This window comes from Melopsittacus undulatus, chromosome 4, assembly GCF_012275295.1.
Source record: "Melopsittacus undulatus isolate bMelUnd1 chromosome 4, bMelUnd1.mat.Z, whole genome shotgun sequence".
NCBI lineage: Eukaryota > Metazoa > Chordata > Aves > Psittaciformes > Psittaculidae > Melopsittacus > Melopsittacus undulatus.
Window position 1 is genome coordinate 13528406 of NC_047530.1, and position 16404 is coordinate 13544809.

The window sequence follows — 16404 nt, forward strand, 5'->3', positions numbered from 1 at the left end:
TGTCCAGGGAGCTCTGGTAAAGGTGTGAAGGGGTAATTCTGGCTCAGCAGTTGCAAGTAATAATATTTGGAAGCCCCCCCCCCGTACCACTGGGCCCTTGTGGAACCCTGTTCAACCTCAAATTTGCTCTCAGTTTGCCCCAGCAACCTGCAGGAGGAGCATCTTTTTGAAGACTGCTTTTTAGGGATTTATTGAGAAATACTGGTCATTGACTGATGCAGCATCAAGGTGCTGCCTCTTCACCCAGAGATGAAGTGTTTGGAGTATTATCAATCTTGGATACATCTGTCCCTTTGAACTCTCCTTCCCTAAATCACTGTATGACAAGCTGTGGCAGGTGAGGAAACTCATATGGTTTGGAAATAAACCTGGCCAAAAGAGGGTGTTTACCAGCATGGGGAGCAGGGGGATCCAAGGGTACTCCAGCAGGGCCTGGGCCACAGCACTGCATCCACATGAAACACCTACATACAGGAGGATGGATGCTAGCTTGAAATCCACATGGGTTTTCCACTGCTCTGACACATCTGTCATTGCATTTAATTCACATTTTTCCCAAGCTGCTTAACATGAATGACCTGTTCTCAGCAGGGGAGGAGGGAGTAAAAAAAAAAAAATTAAAAATAGATAAGTAGACATTAAGCATTGAGAAACTCAGGAGGGAAGCAGGGCACTGATTTTATATCTTCATTGGAAAAAGAGGAGAAAATAAACAAACAAAACCTAAAATGAAACCTAAGCTCTTCTGCTCCCTCCTGCCCTGTGGGACCTATTGCAAAGCAAAGTCACAAGTGATGCTGGTACTTTGTGGCTTAAACATGAACCTATTGGGTTGCTCCAGGAACCCAGGATTTCTTCTGGGAAGTGTCACTCCTGGCCAGTGGCTATGTGCACTCAACTCCCCACTTCCGGGAAGGGGAAGTACTTCATCTGTAGATCTACTGGACATAAGTAACAGATGCCATAAACCCTCACTCCCCTCCTGTGCAATCCTCCTCCCAGCACTCCTCTCCCAAGAGGAAAAGGCAAAAGAGGTCATAATTGCTCCAGACCTGTAAAGGAGCAGTCCAGGAAATTCCAGTGGGGTAAGTTTCCATTGAAGGAACCCCAGCTCTGATGTCATTTTGGGGTCTCCCTTGCACTGTTTGTGTTTGCTGGTTTCCACGTCTTTTTGCAGCACAGTCCTGACCTCCTCCCACAACACTACTGCTGCCATAAAACCCACCCTGCACTATTAATCTTGTTGCATAAGTAATCCTCTCTACATATTTTCCAACCCCTCCACCTTGAAAATGAATGACTACATACAATTCTGAGTAAAACCTGAACCCTCCTCACCCAGCTTGGGAGCCAGTGGGGAAATGCAGCTCTTTCCTTTACACACTGATCCTGTTGCATTTGGCCCAAATCCTACAGGAGCTCTGCAAGTGCATAATATGGCTCACTTGGGCCCACATTTTCAGTTGGGTTTGTGCTAAAGCTGCATTTTTTCTGGCAGTGCTGTCAGGAGCTCCTCAGCCAGCTCTCATCCCCACGCTACTTCTTCCATGCAGTGGGAGATGCTTTCACCCTTCTGGTGCTCCAAGGATTAAATTTCCTTAAAAATCTTAATATTTATCAAAACAGCTGCATATAGAAATGATTCCAGGTCAGCCAGCAGCTAGCTGAGGCAGTGCCCCTGGTTGAAAATCACTTGTAGGTAGAAAACAAAGCTTCCCTGGGGCTTGACACTGGCTCTCTGAGCTGCTTTCCACTTCTCCATCAGCCACAGCCACCTCTCACCCATGCAGGAGAATGGCCTGAAACAGGTCAATGTTTAACCAGGCTGGGAAGGATGTGTAGGCCCTGCTCACACAGATCCTTCTGTGTTTAGGAAGGACAGTATGTGAGCAGATTTTCCTTCTCCTTTCAAGCCACCTCTCCACAAAATGGGCCTGAACTCTTCCAAGGCGCACCCCAAGGTGACCAAGGTGGCACCAGTGTGCACTGGGGAGGACCTGCCTGTTCTCACCACCCCATATTGGCACCCCAGCATGCCGGGACAGCCGAACCTGCACCCTCCAGCTGCGGCGAAGTGGGGAAACACTACCATTCACAAGGAACTTCCACCTCTCCGGGAGACCTGGTACAGACGAGCCTCTGCAGGTAAGGAGATCACCACCATATTACTGCAAAGTGCAGGGCAGAGAACCAGGGGGCATCTGCTGGGGCTACGGGTTTACTCACTGCAGGGCAGCTGGGGGTGTCTACATGTGTGTATCGATGCCTTTCTGCATCAGTAGCTTTTTGGCATCTCCAAGATATTTTAAGCTTTGAAAAAACTCAATTCACCCCATTCCCCCACTTGTTTTGGAAAACATCTCAGTCACCAGAGCCCAGACCCCAGGCTCCTTACTTCCATCAGTTGTACCCCTGGCAATATCCAACATCTGCTCTCCAGCATCAACCTGGCATGTGATGAAACCAGCCTGCATCCAAGCAAACCCTTATACAGCAGCCCTGTAACTCCTGGCCATACACCCATCCTGCTCACCTGCCACCACTGAGCATGTCAATATTGCTAGCTCAATTAGAATTAGATTATGGATAATGTGTTCAGCAGGTAAAACTCAGCATTAAAATAAATTATAGCCATGTCTTGTACATGCTAATTTCCTAAGCCAAGAGGCAGGGAAAGGCAAATAGCATAGCTATCATATAACAACATGTATGTTTGTTTTACTACAAATGGCATCATACAGCCTCTCACACAGCCTCTCACAGCAGGTTTTAAACTTCATCCTTACCCAAACACTTCCTGAGTTAAGGAACGAAGTTTGCACCCATCTGAAAGTGGATGCAGAGCTCTGCACAAGCTGGATATGACAAATGGCTCCCCACAGCCAAGTTAGGTGAGCTTAGCTCCTATGAATGCCAATGTGGTCTGATACAGGGCAATGCGGAGGAAGGAGGATCTGCACCCTCCTCCCCTCTGTTCCATTTCAAAAAATGAACTTCTGATACATGCCACACAGCATTAAACGCCACTGCTTCCCCCGGGGCTGGATATTTCCTTCAGGATCATTCAGCAAGAGGCATCAGGGAGCAGTGAAAGCAAACAAACCTCTAGCATTATAGCAGTGACATTGCTGGAGCTGGAGGTCTTGAGGAGAATACAAATCAGATCTGGCTGCAAAACAGGGCATTTCAAGTACTTCATGACAGGAGGAACAACCAATTTTTCTGTTCTGGAAGATTATCAATAATCACTGAGCATTTAACAAGTTCTTATTAAAAAAGTATACTCTTATTAAAGAAACCCCCACCAAACTCCAAACAACAAAACAAAAGAACCCCAAACTTTTAAACTCCCTCGACAAATGTCATTTTCTATTACTTTTCATTTTCAGAAATTAAAGGAGTATGCTCAAGAGTACTGGAGTGATGTATTAGCTTGAGCTGCTGGCTAAATAAGCAAAGGCTCCAAGAGAATTGGTTTTATTTGGCTTATGAGGGTTCGTCTTGGCTTATGAGGGTTCGTCTTGGCTTGTGCTAAATCCCTCTCCCTCCATCAGGGAGGATCCGCTGCTAACAAAGCACAAAAGTAAATAAAAGAGAAGTCACAAGAACACCTTCAGCTTGGGCTTGATGCTGCCAGCACAGTGCAGTGAGAAGATGATAGTCCCTCCTTGCTGGCATAGTGCAGGTATGCCAGGAACCATCCCTGCCCCAGGACACAGCAGATTCAGGAACAGAGAACACTTGGCTCCCAGTTCTGTATCTGTAGAGGATAAGGGCAAATCTCCTACAAGACACATGCATGGGTAAGATAAAGAGGAGTAATTTAAAGAACAGCCCTAAACACCCAGAACACAAAGCACCAAACCTCATCCAGGAGAAATAACTTCCCCAAAGCCATACCTCTCACCAGAACAAGTTTCTCCAAGTTGCAGTCACTTGTCTGTGCTGTGTCCCATGTTCCCAGCACCATGAGACACCTCCTTGCATTTTACTTCATTAGAAATTCCCTGTGCACTGATTTGCTCTGCAGATTGAGAGGCAGTAACTTAATAACCCCTCTTTTTTATCACAAGCTGCTACTTCAGCACATGTTCCCAGCAGCAAGTTTGTCTCTGGAGGAGCCTCCTGCACTGTAAATTTTCACTTCAGGTGCCCATTCTTGCATGTACAGAGAAGCACAGCTTCGCTCAGCAGTTAATCATTGCCAGTGCTCTGCAGAGCCTAGCAAACATTTATTGATGGAGTCACCATCTTCTCCCATTCTCCAACACTCTCTATCGTCCTCTCATTTCTCCAGGATCCCTGCCTTGGTAATCCACTGTGAGGCTCACTCAAAGGACCCACTGAAGTCCCCCGTAAGGTGATCTCCAAATTATTATTTTTCTTTTTAATACAACTATTAAATTCAGCATCAACTATAATGCAATTCCTGCACTTAATCCCCAGCCCTCTGCTACAGCCACCCTGGGGCTCCCACTGCAAGGGAGCAGGAACTGGTCAGCAACACCTCACTCAATTCTATGTATAAAATGGCATTTGAAAGCACCAAGGCAATTTTTTTTGGAGAATAGGTGGGTCAGAGGAAGTCTTCTGTAAAAGAAATACGCACTCTGCACTGCACAGGCAGTGTTGTCCACCCAAGAGCACCAGCACGGAACAGACCCAAGCCCAGATCACATCCAGACCTCAGGCAAAGCACTGCTTTAATAACTAACAGCTGATCACTGGTGTGTAGCATGTTATTTTGGGCTGATTTCCAAAGATGAGGGCCTGTGATCATACTGCTTGTCTGAGCGTAGCCTGCTAACTTCTGAACCCATTGGCTGCAGCCCAGCTCTGCCACAGTCTGTAAAAGCATCAGAGAGATTTCTCAGTTCCACCAAACACCAACAATAACAAAGTCTCAAGGAATGAGCAGCAAAGAAAGATCCAAACTGCTGCCTGTTTTCGCTCTTTAAAAGGGCAGGCAGTGGGGAAACAGCAATGTTCAGAGGATTTTTGGCCACCTGATGGCTACAGGCCACAGGAGCAGAAGAGAACCGTTGGTCACACAGGGGACTGAGGGGCTCAGGGAGGCCACAGGAGACACGGAGGATGTTTATTGACACATACAGGATACATGAGAAGCCGTAGAGGGAAGTAGGAGAGGTACTTGGCAGGCATCTGTTAGAAAGAGCAGGCACAGGTACATACTTCATTCCTGCAGCTAATAGAATAATTTATACTATGTGTTACTGGAGTACACCAAGAGAGACTTTACTGGGACATGCCAACCAAAAAAAAAGTGTAGAAAACTATTGCCAAGTACAGCCTAGCAACTGATGGTCACCCAAAAGTAACTTCATTTCTTCTCTCTTTAAGGACCCCTTTCTTTCAACACTGTGCCAGAAAAGGAAGAAACCAGCATCATTAAACAGCACCCACCTCGAAGACCTCAAGTAAGGTGAATTTGAAAAGCTCTGAGTTTCTCTGACCCACTGATATGGGCCTTCCTGGGTACTTGGGCACATGTCACAGCACCACGGTGAGGGAAACAAATATCCTACAGAAATGTAAATAGGAGGTCATGCTGTCACATGACAATCCCTGGATGAGCTTTACCACCAGCTCAGGTTTGATACCTGAGGCACAGCAGGTACATTGACCACAGAGAAGTTATTTTTGGTTCATTAGCACAAGGTGAAGACTTCATCTTCTAAGAACAGCCAGAGAGGGATCAGTGCAGCAATGCCCTGCCTTTACTCTCTTGCCTGACTCCATGAGTCTTGCCTCTCTGGAGACACCCAACAAGGACACATGCCCCCATGCTGGCCATGAGGTCACCTCTCCTGTAATGACCCACTTCCCTTTGTGGTATCTGCGTACCTGCATCCCAAATTTAGTGTTCTCAAGGGGCTAATGTGGCCAAGACAGAGCCCTTTGCAGAAGGGATCCAACTTACATCACTAGGGCTGGTTTTGGCTCTTCAGGCCAAACATCCCATCAAGGTCTGACATCAGCTTAAAGGCAGACAGATAGGTAAAGCAGACAGATGTGCTTTGCAATAGGAGCCCATGAAAGTACAGAGCAATTATTTTAGGTTTTGAGCATTGTTATGCACACTGTGTGCCTACACATACCTTCACCTTCTCCCCTCAATAGCATGGTATATACATGACACACTACCCCCACCCCCCTGCATATCTAGTTATTAAAAAAACACACCCCAAAACAAACATAAAAGACCCTTGTTCACTCCTTGACTTCCTTCCTTTTGCCTTCCTGCATTTCCCAGACCTCTTAGCCTCCAACCCCTGAAATCTATGACTACCTGACCTGGCATTTGAATTTTTCACACACACACTACAACATAAGTAAAGCTCCAGAGATACCTTTATATTTATATAATTTCCTGCAGAGGAGGTAAAGGAGTGCAGCTAATGTCCCATCTGCACAAGGGTTAGAGATGCTACTTCATTTAAAAAAAAAAAAAGAAGTAAGTGACAAGTCCTCTACATGCATTTTCTGTGCTGATATTTTCCTACATTGATGCTTTTATTCAATACAAAACCTGGGTGAGGCTCAGGCCTTGGAGAATCCCCATCATGTGCTTGCAGTGCTAACCTGGAGCTGCATTATCAGGACTGTGCAACTCCTGCCATAAATCAGGTTATTTAAAACCCAGACCTAGAGAAATGCATTGCTTTCTCTACTTCACCTGAATTTTCATCTCTTCTCCACACCCTTCCAAAGCAGAAAGCAACATCTTCCAACTTCCCATCTCTTACCTGCTCAGCACTGAGGATACAAAGCTGCTGGTGTTCAACTGAGATTCAGTTTGTCCCTATGTACCCACAGAGGGTTAGGGAGAGGACATCAAGGACACAGGCTAAGCCCTACTCTAGATGCCCCAGAACTGCAGCTCCTTCACTTTACTCTTGAGATCTTTCTCTTTTAGAGTCCCTTCTTGAGGCTTTTGGCTCTGCTTCTTCTCTGCTGCTTGGCATAGGTCTGTGAGATCCAAAACTGAGAGCAAGGGCTCAGAGGTCCAAAATCAGGTAAAGAAAGGGGACAACCTGAACAGACATCTCTAAATGCAGATATTCTGCTTGGGGAAGCACTCAGATATTGGAAATAACCCACCTCCCATGCTCTCATTTAGGCATGACTTTCAATTAGCAATTAAGGGCCAATGTTGTGCTTGCTGCTGAGACCCCTCTAAGAGCTCAGCTGCACAGGCACACCAGAAACCTAATTAGGCAGCTGGAGTGAGTCTTTAGTGGTGGGCGGTTGGGGATAAACAGAAGCAAACACACTTCTTGGCTGTTTAACCCATAAAAGAGATGTGTTTGCCCCAGTTGGCCACGTGCTCCTCTGTAGTGCTCCTGTGGGAGCTGGGTCATCCCAGCTTAGAGCAGCCCTGGGGCTCCCCTGGGCTACACCAGTACTGGCTAACCCTACAGGGCAGGGTCCTTGCTCAAGCCTTCCTTGCTGCAATTAAGTTTTTTTTTTTAAACTGTAATAAAGAAACTATAATATAGAACACTATAATAAAGATCACCAGTTGGGATCAGTTAGCCCACCCCCCCCCCCCCCGGGCTGCAGCTCCAGCCAAGACTGGTGGCTTCAGAGAACATAGGTGAACACCAACTACTGAATAATGTGTCCATGGATTTGGGGGGAGGATGAAGCAGCAGCACCTGGAATGAGCCCAGATACACCCTATGAACTGTCATGTGGAATCACAGCCTCCTTTAGAAATCTCCTACCAGCATGTAATTTTTAGACATTGATCGTATTTCCATTATGGCTGTATTTATGTATTATTAAAACACTCATAATGATCACTGCAGGACAGACACTGTTAATCTTACCCCATGCTTCTGCCATTGCTGTTGGTGAGTGTAAACACAACTGGAAAAGCCTTTTTCCCTGTGGGAATATTTAAAAAAAAATGATGTGGCCTTCCCAAGGGTTTGTAGAGGATTTCAGTCAGAAAGTATCTCCAGAGGAAAATCCCATGAGGTTCACAAAGATGAAAGAAAAGAGTCAATTTCCAACCTGGGACAGAACTTTAGCCAGAAGCCTGAAACTTGGCTTCCCCACCAGGCACAGCAAGATGAGCCAATAGATGTGGGATTTTATTTACCTTCAGCCACCCTCGGTGCTGGCAGCCTCGGCGGCATCCAGGAGTGATGCACAGCCCGGACCACAGATTGTGGTGTCACATGCTGCCACCTAGTGCCATTCTTTAAGTTTCATATTCAGTTTTGTGAGATTTCTTGGTGCTGACACGTGAACTTGGTGTTCAGGAGTATTGGGGAATTCTCCCTTTACATGATGCTGCTTACTTTTTTTCTCCTACATTTTTTCACTGAACTACAGGAAGCCTCAAAATTATAGCTCAGGCTTTAGCAGCAGTTCAGTGCAGACAGAGATAATGTCACCTTTTATTGGATACTTGTTCATATTTGAGTTAATGGTGTCCCACATAAAGTGCAAGTCAGGTCTTATTGATGAATTCCTTGATGATGCTCCCCTTACATTTGTGGAAGTTCTACTGAGCTCCCATCCTAGAAGGGGACAGTAGCAATACTGAGCCCTGAAATGACCCAGTATCATCTAGGGGTTTGGCACACTTTAAGGAGGCAACTTAGCTCCTTAAGATTAAACCCCATGCTCAGAGTATCTGTAAGCAAGTCTCTGCCTGCTTCCATTAGCTACCATGAAAGGCACATTGTACCATGCACAGTTCTGCATAGAAATGTCTTAGGCCAAAGTAAAAGAGGCTGGTTCAGCAGAAGGAACAGTGCTCTGCATCTTGGGTAACTGGGATTTGCCCTTGGATGACCTCTTAGAAGACTCCATATTAAATTGTGATACGTCTCCATACTTCACCTTTGACATGAAGCAGTCTGAGCTGGAGTGTGTCTTCACTCTGGTCTTGGCTGGAGCCTTGGCCTCCTATACCCAGTATAGGTATAGAAATACCTACAGGGATGAAACTAATGTCAAACTGGGTATCTGCTGCTTTGACTGTAATGCAGGAGATGCCCTCAGTTTTTCCCATTCCTGAAGGACCAAAGGAGATGCTCATCTCACTGAGCATCTGCTAGAAATGCCAATCTCCTTCCTCTCTTCCTGAATCCCAAGCAGTTGGGCCAGAATTGGAGCTGGGAAAATGTTATATAGTTTCATATCATGTTTTATGATTGTGTGGAACAAGCAGTGCTGAGTATTATAAATATTGGACTTGCAGAGGCTTGAACCTGCCTGCCCTCTGCAAGCAATTGCTCCTGCAAAGCCCTGGAGTCAGCAAGAAGTGGCTGCAAGCCCAAAGCCAAAGGTAAGCACATCAGTTGAGCCCTGTGCACCTGGCTGCTGCTGACTGGAGGCTCCTTTCCCTTGGAATTCAGGCACTCCGAAGAATAGAATCTGGTGTTTCACACTGGCTGCACTCCTGTCCCTGGCTGAGCATGGGAGCCGCCTGTAACACCAGTGTGGGGGTGAAAGGATGCAAATTAAGGGAGAAGTTTCTGCAGCATCACAGTTCCCTGATGAGGCTGACCTGCTGGGCCAGGGCCTTAAATATTTTTGAGGCTAAAAGTTTGAGGACCAGTCATTTAAACAGCTGAACAACTTGAAGACCCATCGCTTGCGGTCATCAGGCTGCAAGGGTGCAAAGGTGGTGTGCCATAAACAGCCCCTGAAACCTTGAACATGCAAGAGGGCTTACTTCTTTTGGTTCATGAGATTATCTTGGGCAGCTGACTCCACGTGGTAACACCTCAGGAGCAGAAGCATGTATACATTGTTTTAATGAGGATTTTTAATCATGCCCCAGAGCTGTGAGATAAACTGTGAAATGCAGTGGAAATCTGAGATAAATTTATGCAACTTGGCTACTCAGGAAGGTGCTGGCTGCCTTTATCTGGGGAGAGCCTCAGGGGCCAGGTGTGGGCTTGGGAGCTGTTCCTTTCCTTTGAGAAAGTGCAGATGTATTTACTTACATTTCTAAATACCTCATAGGCTCTGGAGAAGAAGGGGCAAAGCCTGAGACACCTCCCTGGTAGGCGGCAGCACTTGCACAAGCTGCAGATGTTGGACTTGACCCGCAGGCGCCAAGAGGTAATGCTGAGATGGATTTGGGGCTTCCCCTCTCAGACAGGGAGCTGCCCAGCCCCCGTGTCTCCCCTATGGACCAGGAAGCTTCAAGATTTATGTTGGGAAGGTCATTCGACTCTTGACAGCTTGATCTTTTGCTGCTTTCCCAGTGGCTCAGGCAGAGGAGAGGTGGGGAGCATCACAGTGGCCCCCTGTGATCTGTAGTTGCTTCTGATTTTTCCAATGCTTTGCCCTCATTTGGCTGTGGCTCATGGAGAGACCAAAATATCTGTCCGACTCATGTTCTATCATGTACCCAGTTTGGCAAACACCATTTTCTTGGGTTAAACTACTTGACTGTGTAATTATTTTCAGTGCCAACCCCCTAATGGTACACCATGTTGAGCTGCTAAAATGTGTTCACTCCTCTGCTGCTTGTGTTCATGACTCGTTTGCAAACCCAGGCAGAGCTGAAGCGAAATCTCCACAGGGAGGCAAACATCAATAAACAAAACATGAAGGAATTCAGCCCGAAGAAAGTCCTTGACAGTCTCCAGAGAGGCAAAAGCACTGAAAGCAGAGACCTCGTCCCTGCTGAGCACAATCAGCATTTTCATGGAGATGACCATGGTAAGTAATTTTCCAAGGAGATTAAAAAATCACCAGCCTTTTAACTGTCATCAGAGAAGTTTCCCTTTGGAAGCTGCTTCTGCTTCTTCATCTCCTGCAGTGACACAATACAGGTTTAAAACAGCTGGGAGGACAATGCTGGGCAATGTGTTTATAAGGCAAAGCACTGGGATGCCTCAGAACAGGACGCAGGTGTCTGAGCTGCTTCCCTGATAGCATCCAAACGGACCTGAGTAGATGTGAATTAAGAGCTGTGGACTAGCCATAGGGGCATAAAGCCAAATTCCTCAGGAGCAGGTTCTCACTGGCAGGAGAGTTTGAGCTTGTCCCACATGTCCCCTGCACAGCAAACTGAGCGTGAGGACAGAGAGTGTCCCCGGGGCTCCATATCCTTGGAGAGTCAGGTTGTCCATCAGGTGAAAGTATCGTAGGATGTGAGCATATACACCACCACCACATAAGTGAACATACACGGGCTGGGGGAAACCTCTAAAGCTCCATCAACAAGTATGTTCACCTAGGGGTGAAGGAGAAAAAAAATGGAAAATTACTTCCTGAAGATCAATGCTTACAACAGGTTTTGCCCGCTTCTCTCTGCCCCAGCATGAGAAACCTCCTGCCTAAGCCTGGGATGTGCCCTGGAGAGGGTTTCAGAATTGCTCTTCTACTGCACCAGATTGACTGCATCTCAATTTTCCCTGCTCTGGAGAAATCAAGTGTGATGTTGCCTTGCAGCAAAAGGGAAACCTGGGTGATTTTGGGATCATTGGTTATTTTCAGGGACCTTGTGAGACTGTTTTTGAGAGAAGAGTCAGCCTTGTCTTTCCCCCTTTGAAATGCAGGAAGGACTGAAGGAGGATACACACATACATTTTGGGTGTTGGCTCTTTGCAGTCTTCTCTGGCAGAGCAACCTTGGGCACACTGAGAAGCTGGAACTGGGCTCACCAGGAGAAATAAATGGAAAACTAACTGCTTGAGGAACAGCTGCCAGAAATTTGCTCCTGGCCTCATCATTGCATGGTCCACCAACAGCCCTGAGCATGGGGTCTGGTCTTACAGTGATCTCTCAGGATCCTCTTTACATGCCTCAGGCTGCCCATAGGCATTTCCAGCTAAACTCTAGGCAACAGGGCTTGCATTTCTACAAAACTGTGATTCTTTTAAGTTTTTTTTGTTGTTTTTTTTTTTCTCTCCCCAAGGAAACATGTGGGATGAAGGACTCTCCAGGCAGCATGATGAGGGATGGAGGATGAGGGAGCTGCAGATGAGGGATCTGTTCTGGGACACCTCCAGCACAGGGTCTGAGGAGTGGGAAAGGGAAGAGAAGATTTACCACAAACCTACGCTTGTGAGAACCAAGACAGAGAGAGTTTCTCTCTTTGATGACTTCTTTGATAGGGATTTCTAGTGGCATGGCTTGGGGTGAGCAGGACATGCTGAAGAAAAGCACCAGCTCTGGTGGTGCTGAAAACCCCCAGATGGATGGACTGAGAGTGAAGACACAATATTCTCAGTGAGCAGCATTTCTGGTAGTTCAGGCCAGCTGGAAATGAGGAGGCCACAAATGTGGAGTAAATAATGACTGCCTGGGTTATGTGTTTGAATCAAAATATCGGGGGGAAAAATAGCTTGGACTGAGCAACAATGGAGTGGGGATAGAGGGAGAAGGAGGTTGGTAAAAAACCTAAGCAGAAGCTGGAAAAAATTCTGGGTTAAGCCCAAATATTGTTCCAATGAAAATGAAATGTTTTGCTTGCCTTTGGGTTACTCAGACTGTTTAGTTTTTTTTTTTTTTTAACTTTATATCCTTTTCTAAACCACAAAAGCCCAGTTCAAATTGTAACGTAAAATGACCGATTTAGGAGGTCTCTAAAATAAATATTCTGCATTTCTAAAATTCCTTTTTACTTTTTTTTTTTCATTATTTCCTCCCCTGCCCCAGACACAGATATACAGGTGCTTTCTTCAGTACCAACCTCCACTTTTATAGATAATCTTCCGAAAAAGCTGGTTTTCATTTACGGTTTTCTCTGTTCGGGGTTCAGTGCTGTGCAGCAAACATTGGAAACTGAGGGACCTCCAGCATCTCCTGCAGACACATACCCTGGTGATGGTGGTGAAGGCTGCTGTACCACCAAGAATTTGAAACAGCTGCCTTGTTGCAAACTGACATTTCCAAGTATATTGAAAAAGACAGTTATATGAAGGGCAACAGATCTATCAAAGAGATTCCTGCAATTTCCACCTCTTCTAAACTGCATTTTTTTTTATAAAATTATCTGCTTTTCCTGATGAAATCATTTGTCATCTGAGAGAAAACCCAGTTCTCCTGTCTCCTATCTGGTTGCCTTTGTAGGTCCATAAATGCCACTGAAGGACAGATGCATCAGGTTTGTGGAATGCACCAAGTCATTCAAGCACATATATCAAAAGAGATTTCAGTTACAACACAGTCAATTTAATGTGGCAAACCAGGTATGTAGGGGACTGGTGCTACACAAGAGAGGCAGAGAGCCCACCACCAGCCCTGGTCCTGGGAAAAAGACCTGCCTGATACCCAGCATCAATTTTGCTTCTGCTTGAAGTTGCAGAGTTGACTCTTCCTTGTACCTCCTGCTTGTCTCCCTAAGTTGTTTTCCACTTGGTCTTTCTAACACACTTCAGATCAGCTCATTGCCTGAGGGCAGGGACTCCAGGAGTAACAGACATTATTATCTTCACAGGGACTTCCCTTTGCTTCAACTAGAAATCTTGTCCTCTTAGTTTACAAGTTAAGACATTCAGAATAACTAGATTGGGAGTCCTGTCCCAATTACCCAGCTCAGGGCTTGGGTAGCTCTGGACAGATGAAGAATGTCCTGCATCACTGTCTCAAACCTGCACTACCTCCCACAAAGCTGTTTTGGATGTGTCTGTGTTGCATCCTCAACTTCCTGTATTAGACAGCCAGCAAAAGAGCAGGAGACACATTTTTACACATATGTAGGGGAATTGGACACCCATGGCTGATTCAGTTTCAACAGTATTTAGCTCAAACTTTATTGAAAATCCTAGGTGGAGCAGGAGCTGGAAATAACAGCCAAAGCCCCAGATCAAAGCTGGAGCCTCCAGCACAGCTGCCCAGCACTGAGCTTCTCTGTCCTGATTTCACCTCTCTTTTTGACATCCCTAAATGCATAGCCCATTACAGCATGTCTACATGCTCCATGGAGAAAACCACTCTTTGGAGAAATCACTGTGTATGATTTCATTGAAAAGCCAAGAAAACAAACCCAAACACAAAGAAAGAGAAAGAAGAGAACTGCTTGTAGCTAATGAGTCTGTGTCTGAAATCTGTATGTTTTAAAAATGCTCCTGAGAACTTTGCTGATAAATATGGTCATTGTGTGTGAGCTGAAAGTACCACAAGAGCCTTGAATTCGATGTTGAGGGTATGCTGAAAAGGTCAATGATTTAATGGGCTGGAACAATCAATCTGGCACTTGTCTGTACACCTGTTCTCTTAATTATGTGATACATCTCCCTTCTGCATTCCCATCTGTCAACAATTAAGCTATAATTGGTAGAAATGCAATTTATCTCAGATAGAGCTGACTAGTTTTCCAATAATCACATTCCCAGTCTTGGGGAAGAGTGCTGCCCACGGAGAACTGTATGTGGACCAGTCGATCCATATCACAAACTGTGCAGAGACAAGAATCTGAGCACTAATTTATCAATTTACAGTGTGCAAAATTTGCTCTTACAGAGGTTATAAAATCAGCAAATGTGCTTCCTACATCTGGTGCTCAAAATCGTTTGACTGTGCTGCTCTCGATTGTATTAATTCATTAAAGCCTGCAGAGAGGCAAATGGCAACTCATCCTCTTCTCTTGTTTTCTAACATCTTTCCAGAGGCTGGAAATGAAGATTTTTTTTCTTACTAAAGGTGAAACTTAGACTTTTCACAAATTACAGAAGACGGAAAGAAAACCCCACAACATGTGTGCTGCAACTCAGCAAGGAAGATTTTACAGAGCTGTTTTTCTCTGAATAGCTCCTGGTTCCAAATGCGTGATATTAGCTCAACATTTGAAGGCTGAGTCATTACAGTAAACTGCAATGGAGAGGATGAAATTTGCCACTCAACATAATTGAGCACACACAGCTTCAACCCAAGTCACCCACCACAGAAACCAGTGCCTGTGCTTTATCAGAGCCCCTCACCTTGACCGCAGCATGCCTCCACAGGGAGGAAGAGAGGCTGGAGCACTGCTGCATTCCAGCTGGCAGGCATGGGTATGAGATGAGTTTTAAAGGAAACCTGCATGGGGTTTGATTTTGGTGGTGTGGAGCACTGTGTAGTCAGAGGAGAAATAGCCAAGAGGGAATGATTCAGAGCAGGGAAGTACAGTGGTATTTGACCTATCTAAGGCTATCTAAGGGCTGTGAAGCTGATATAAAACAGCCACCTATCCTGTTAATAGCTGAGAACATGAGAGGATGAGTAAGAGGTATCTCAGGGGGTGATATTTCCACTGTCTATCCTGAGATGGGGTGAGTTACCTGCTGGCTGACAAGGCATTTTGCACCACCCATCCAGCTTTGATGCAAGGCTGAACCCATCCTGCAGGTTAAACATGTTTCCACTCAGGATCTGTGCTGAGGCAGAAGCTGCTCAGACATGATTCAGCACCTTCAGAAAATTCACATTACCAGTTTTCACCAAAATGACAAAGAATGGAGATTTTATGCAGTTGATGTGACTGTGGGTATCTGTAAATGGCACAACCATGAAGAAAGAGGAGATTTAGGTCAGATAGATCCCAGCCGCAGAACATAAATACATTTGGTCTTCCCAGTGAAACAGTTATAGGAAGCTTCTGGTGGTGGTATAAATGTGGCCAGAGTCAACCAAGTTTCTCCAGCTCAGGATCAGCTGAACTGGTTTTGCTGAATTTTAAAACAAAATGGTAATGCTCAGCCTGAAGGAGACAACTGAGTTGGTGGAAGTCAGCATCAGTGGTTTATGTCTGAGAAAATCACCACCAATTAAATGTAAAACCTATTAGAGGAAATGCCAATGAACCTCATCTCTGTATTTAAAAAGTAGCCAGGGTTGCTGTAATATCTCTGTTACTGTTCCTGACCAGAAAAATTATTTATTCACACTTAATTACGAGAGGTGTTAGGTAAATAAAGTTGAACACAGCCATGCTGTAACTGGATCTCATTGAGTAGTGTGAATTAATGTGATTTTCTAACCTTCCTGGGCTCTGTCCCACCTGGTGCTCAGGGTATTTGACCTCCTCAGGAATGCAAGTTTCCAGCATCATATAACATCCTCCCTTCCCCCCACCCCCATTCAAAAGCAGAAAAAAACCCCACTGTCAAAGCCACTGGGATGTATCCAGTAACCTTATTAAATTTTTTATCTGCCCTGCCTCACTGGAAGGTGTGTGACAGGCAACTGGGATTGCTTCAATCTGCTTACACAAAGCCACGAGAGAAAAGTGCCTAAGAACATTGACTTGAGCAGCTCCATTTCAGGCTGTACATAAAGATTAAAATATTACCATGAGCTTGAAAAAAATCAGCCATGGCGTGTTTTCATCTGTCTAACTAGGTATCCTCACACTGCACTGCAATAGCACAGCCATAAACCTGTTGTTTTCCAGTGCTGGAAACAGTGATTAAGCCCTTTATGTTT

General features: G+C 45.5%; 1 protein-coding gene across 1 annotated transcript; it reads left to right on the top strand.

The window, feature by feature from the left end:
• Window positions 1-1925: 1925 nt before the first annotated feature.
• Window positions 1926-12123, top strand: CCDC198 (coiled-coil domain containing 198). Its single transcript, XM_005152353.4, has 6 exons — window positions 1926-2145; window positions 5362-5438; window positions 9239-9325; window positions 10009-10107; window positions 10548-10713; window positions 11915-12123. Exons 1-6 carry the CDS (start codon window positions 1929-1931, stop codon window positions 12121-12123), a joined length of 855 nt encoding a protein of 284 aa, XP_005152410.2. The 5' UTR covers window positions 1926-1928.
• Window positions 12124-16404: the final 4281 nt, after the last annotated feature.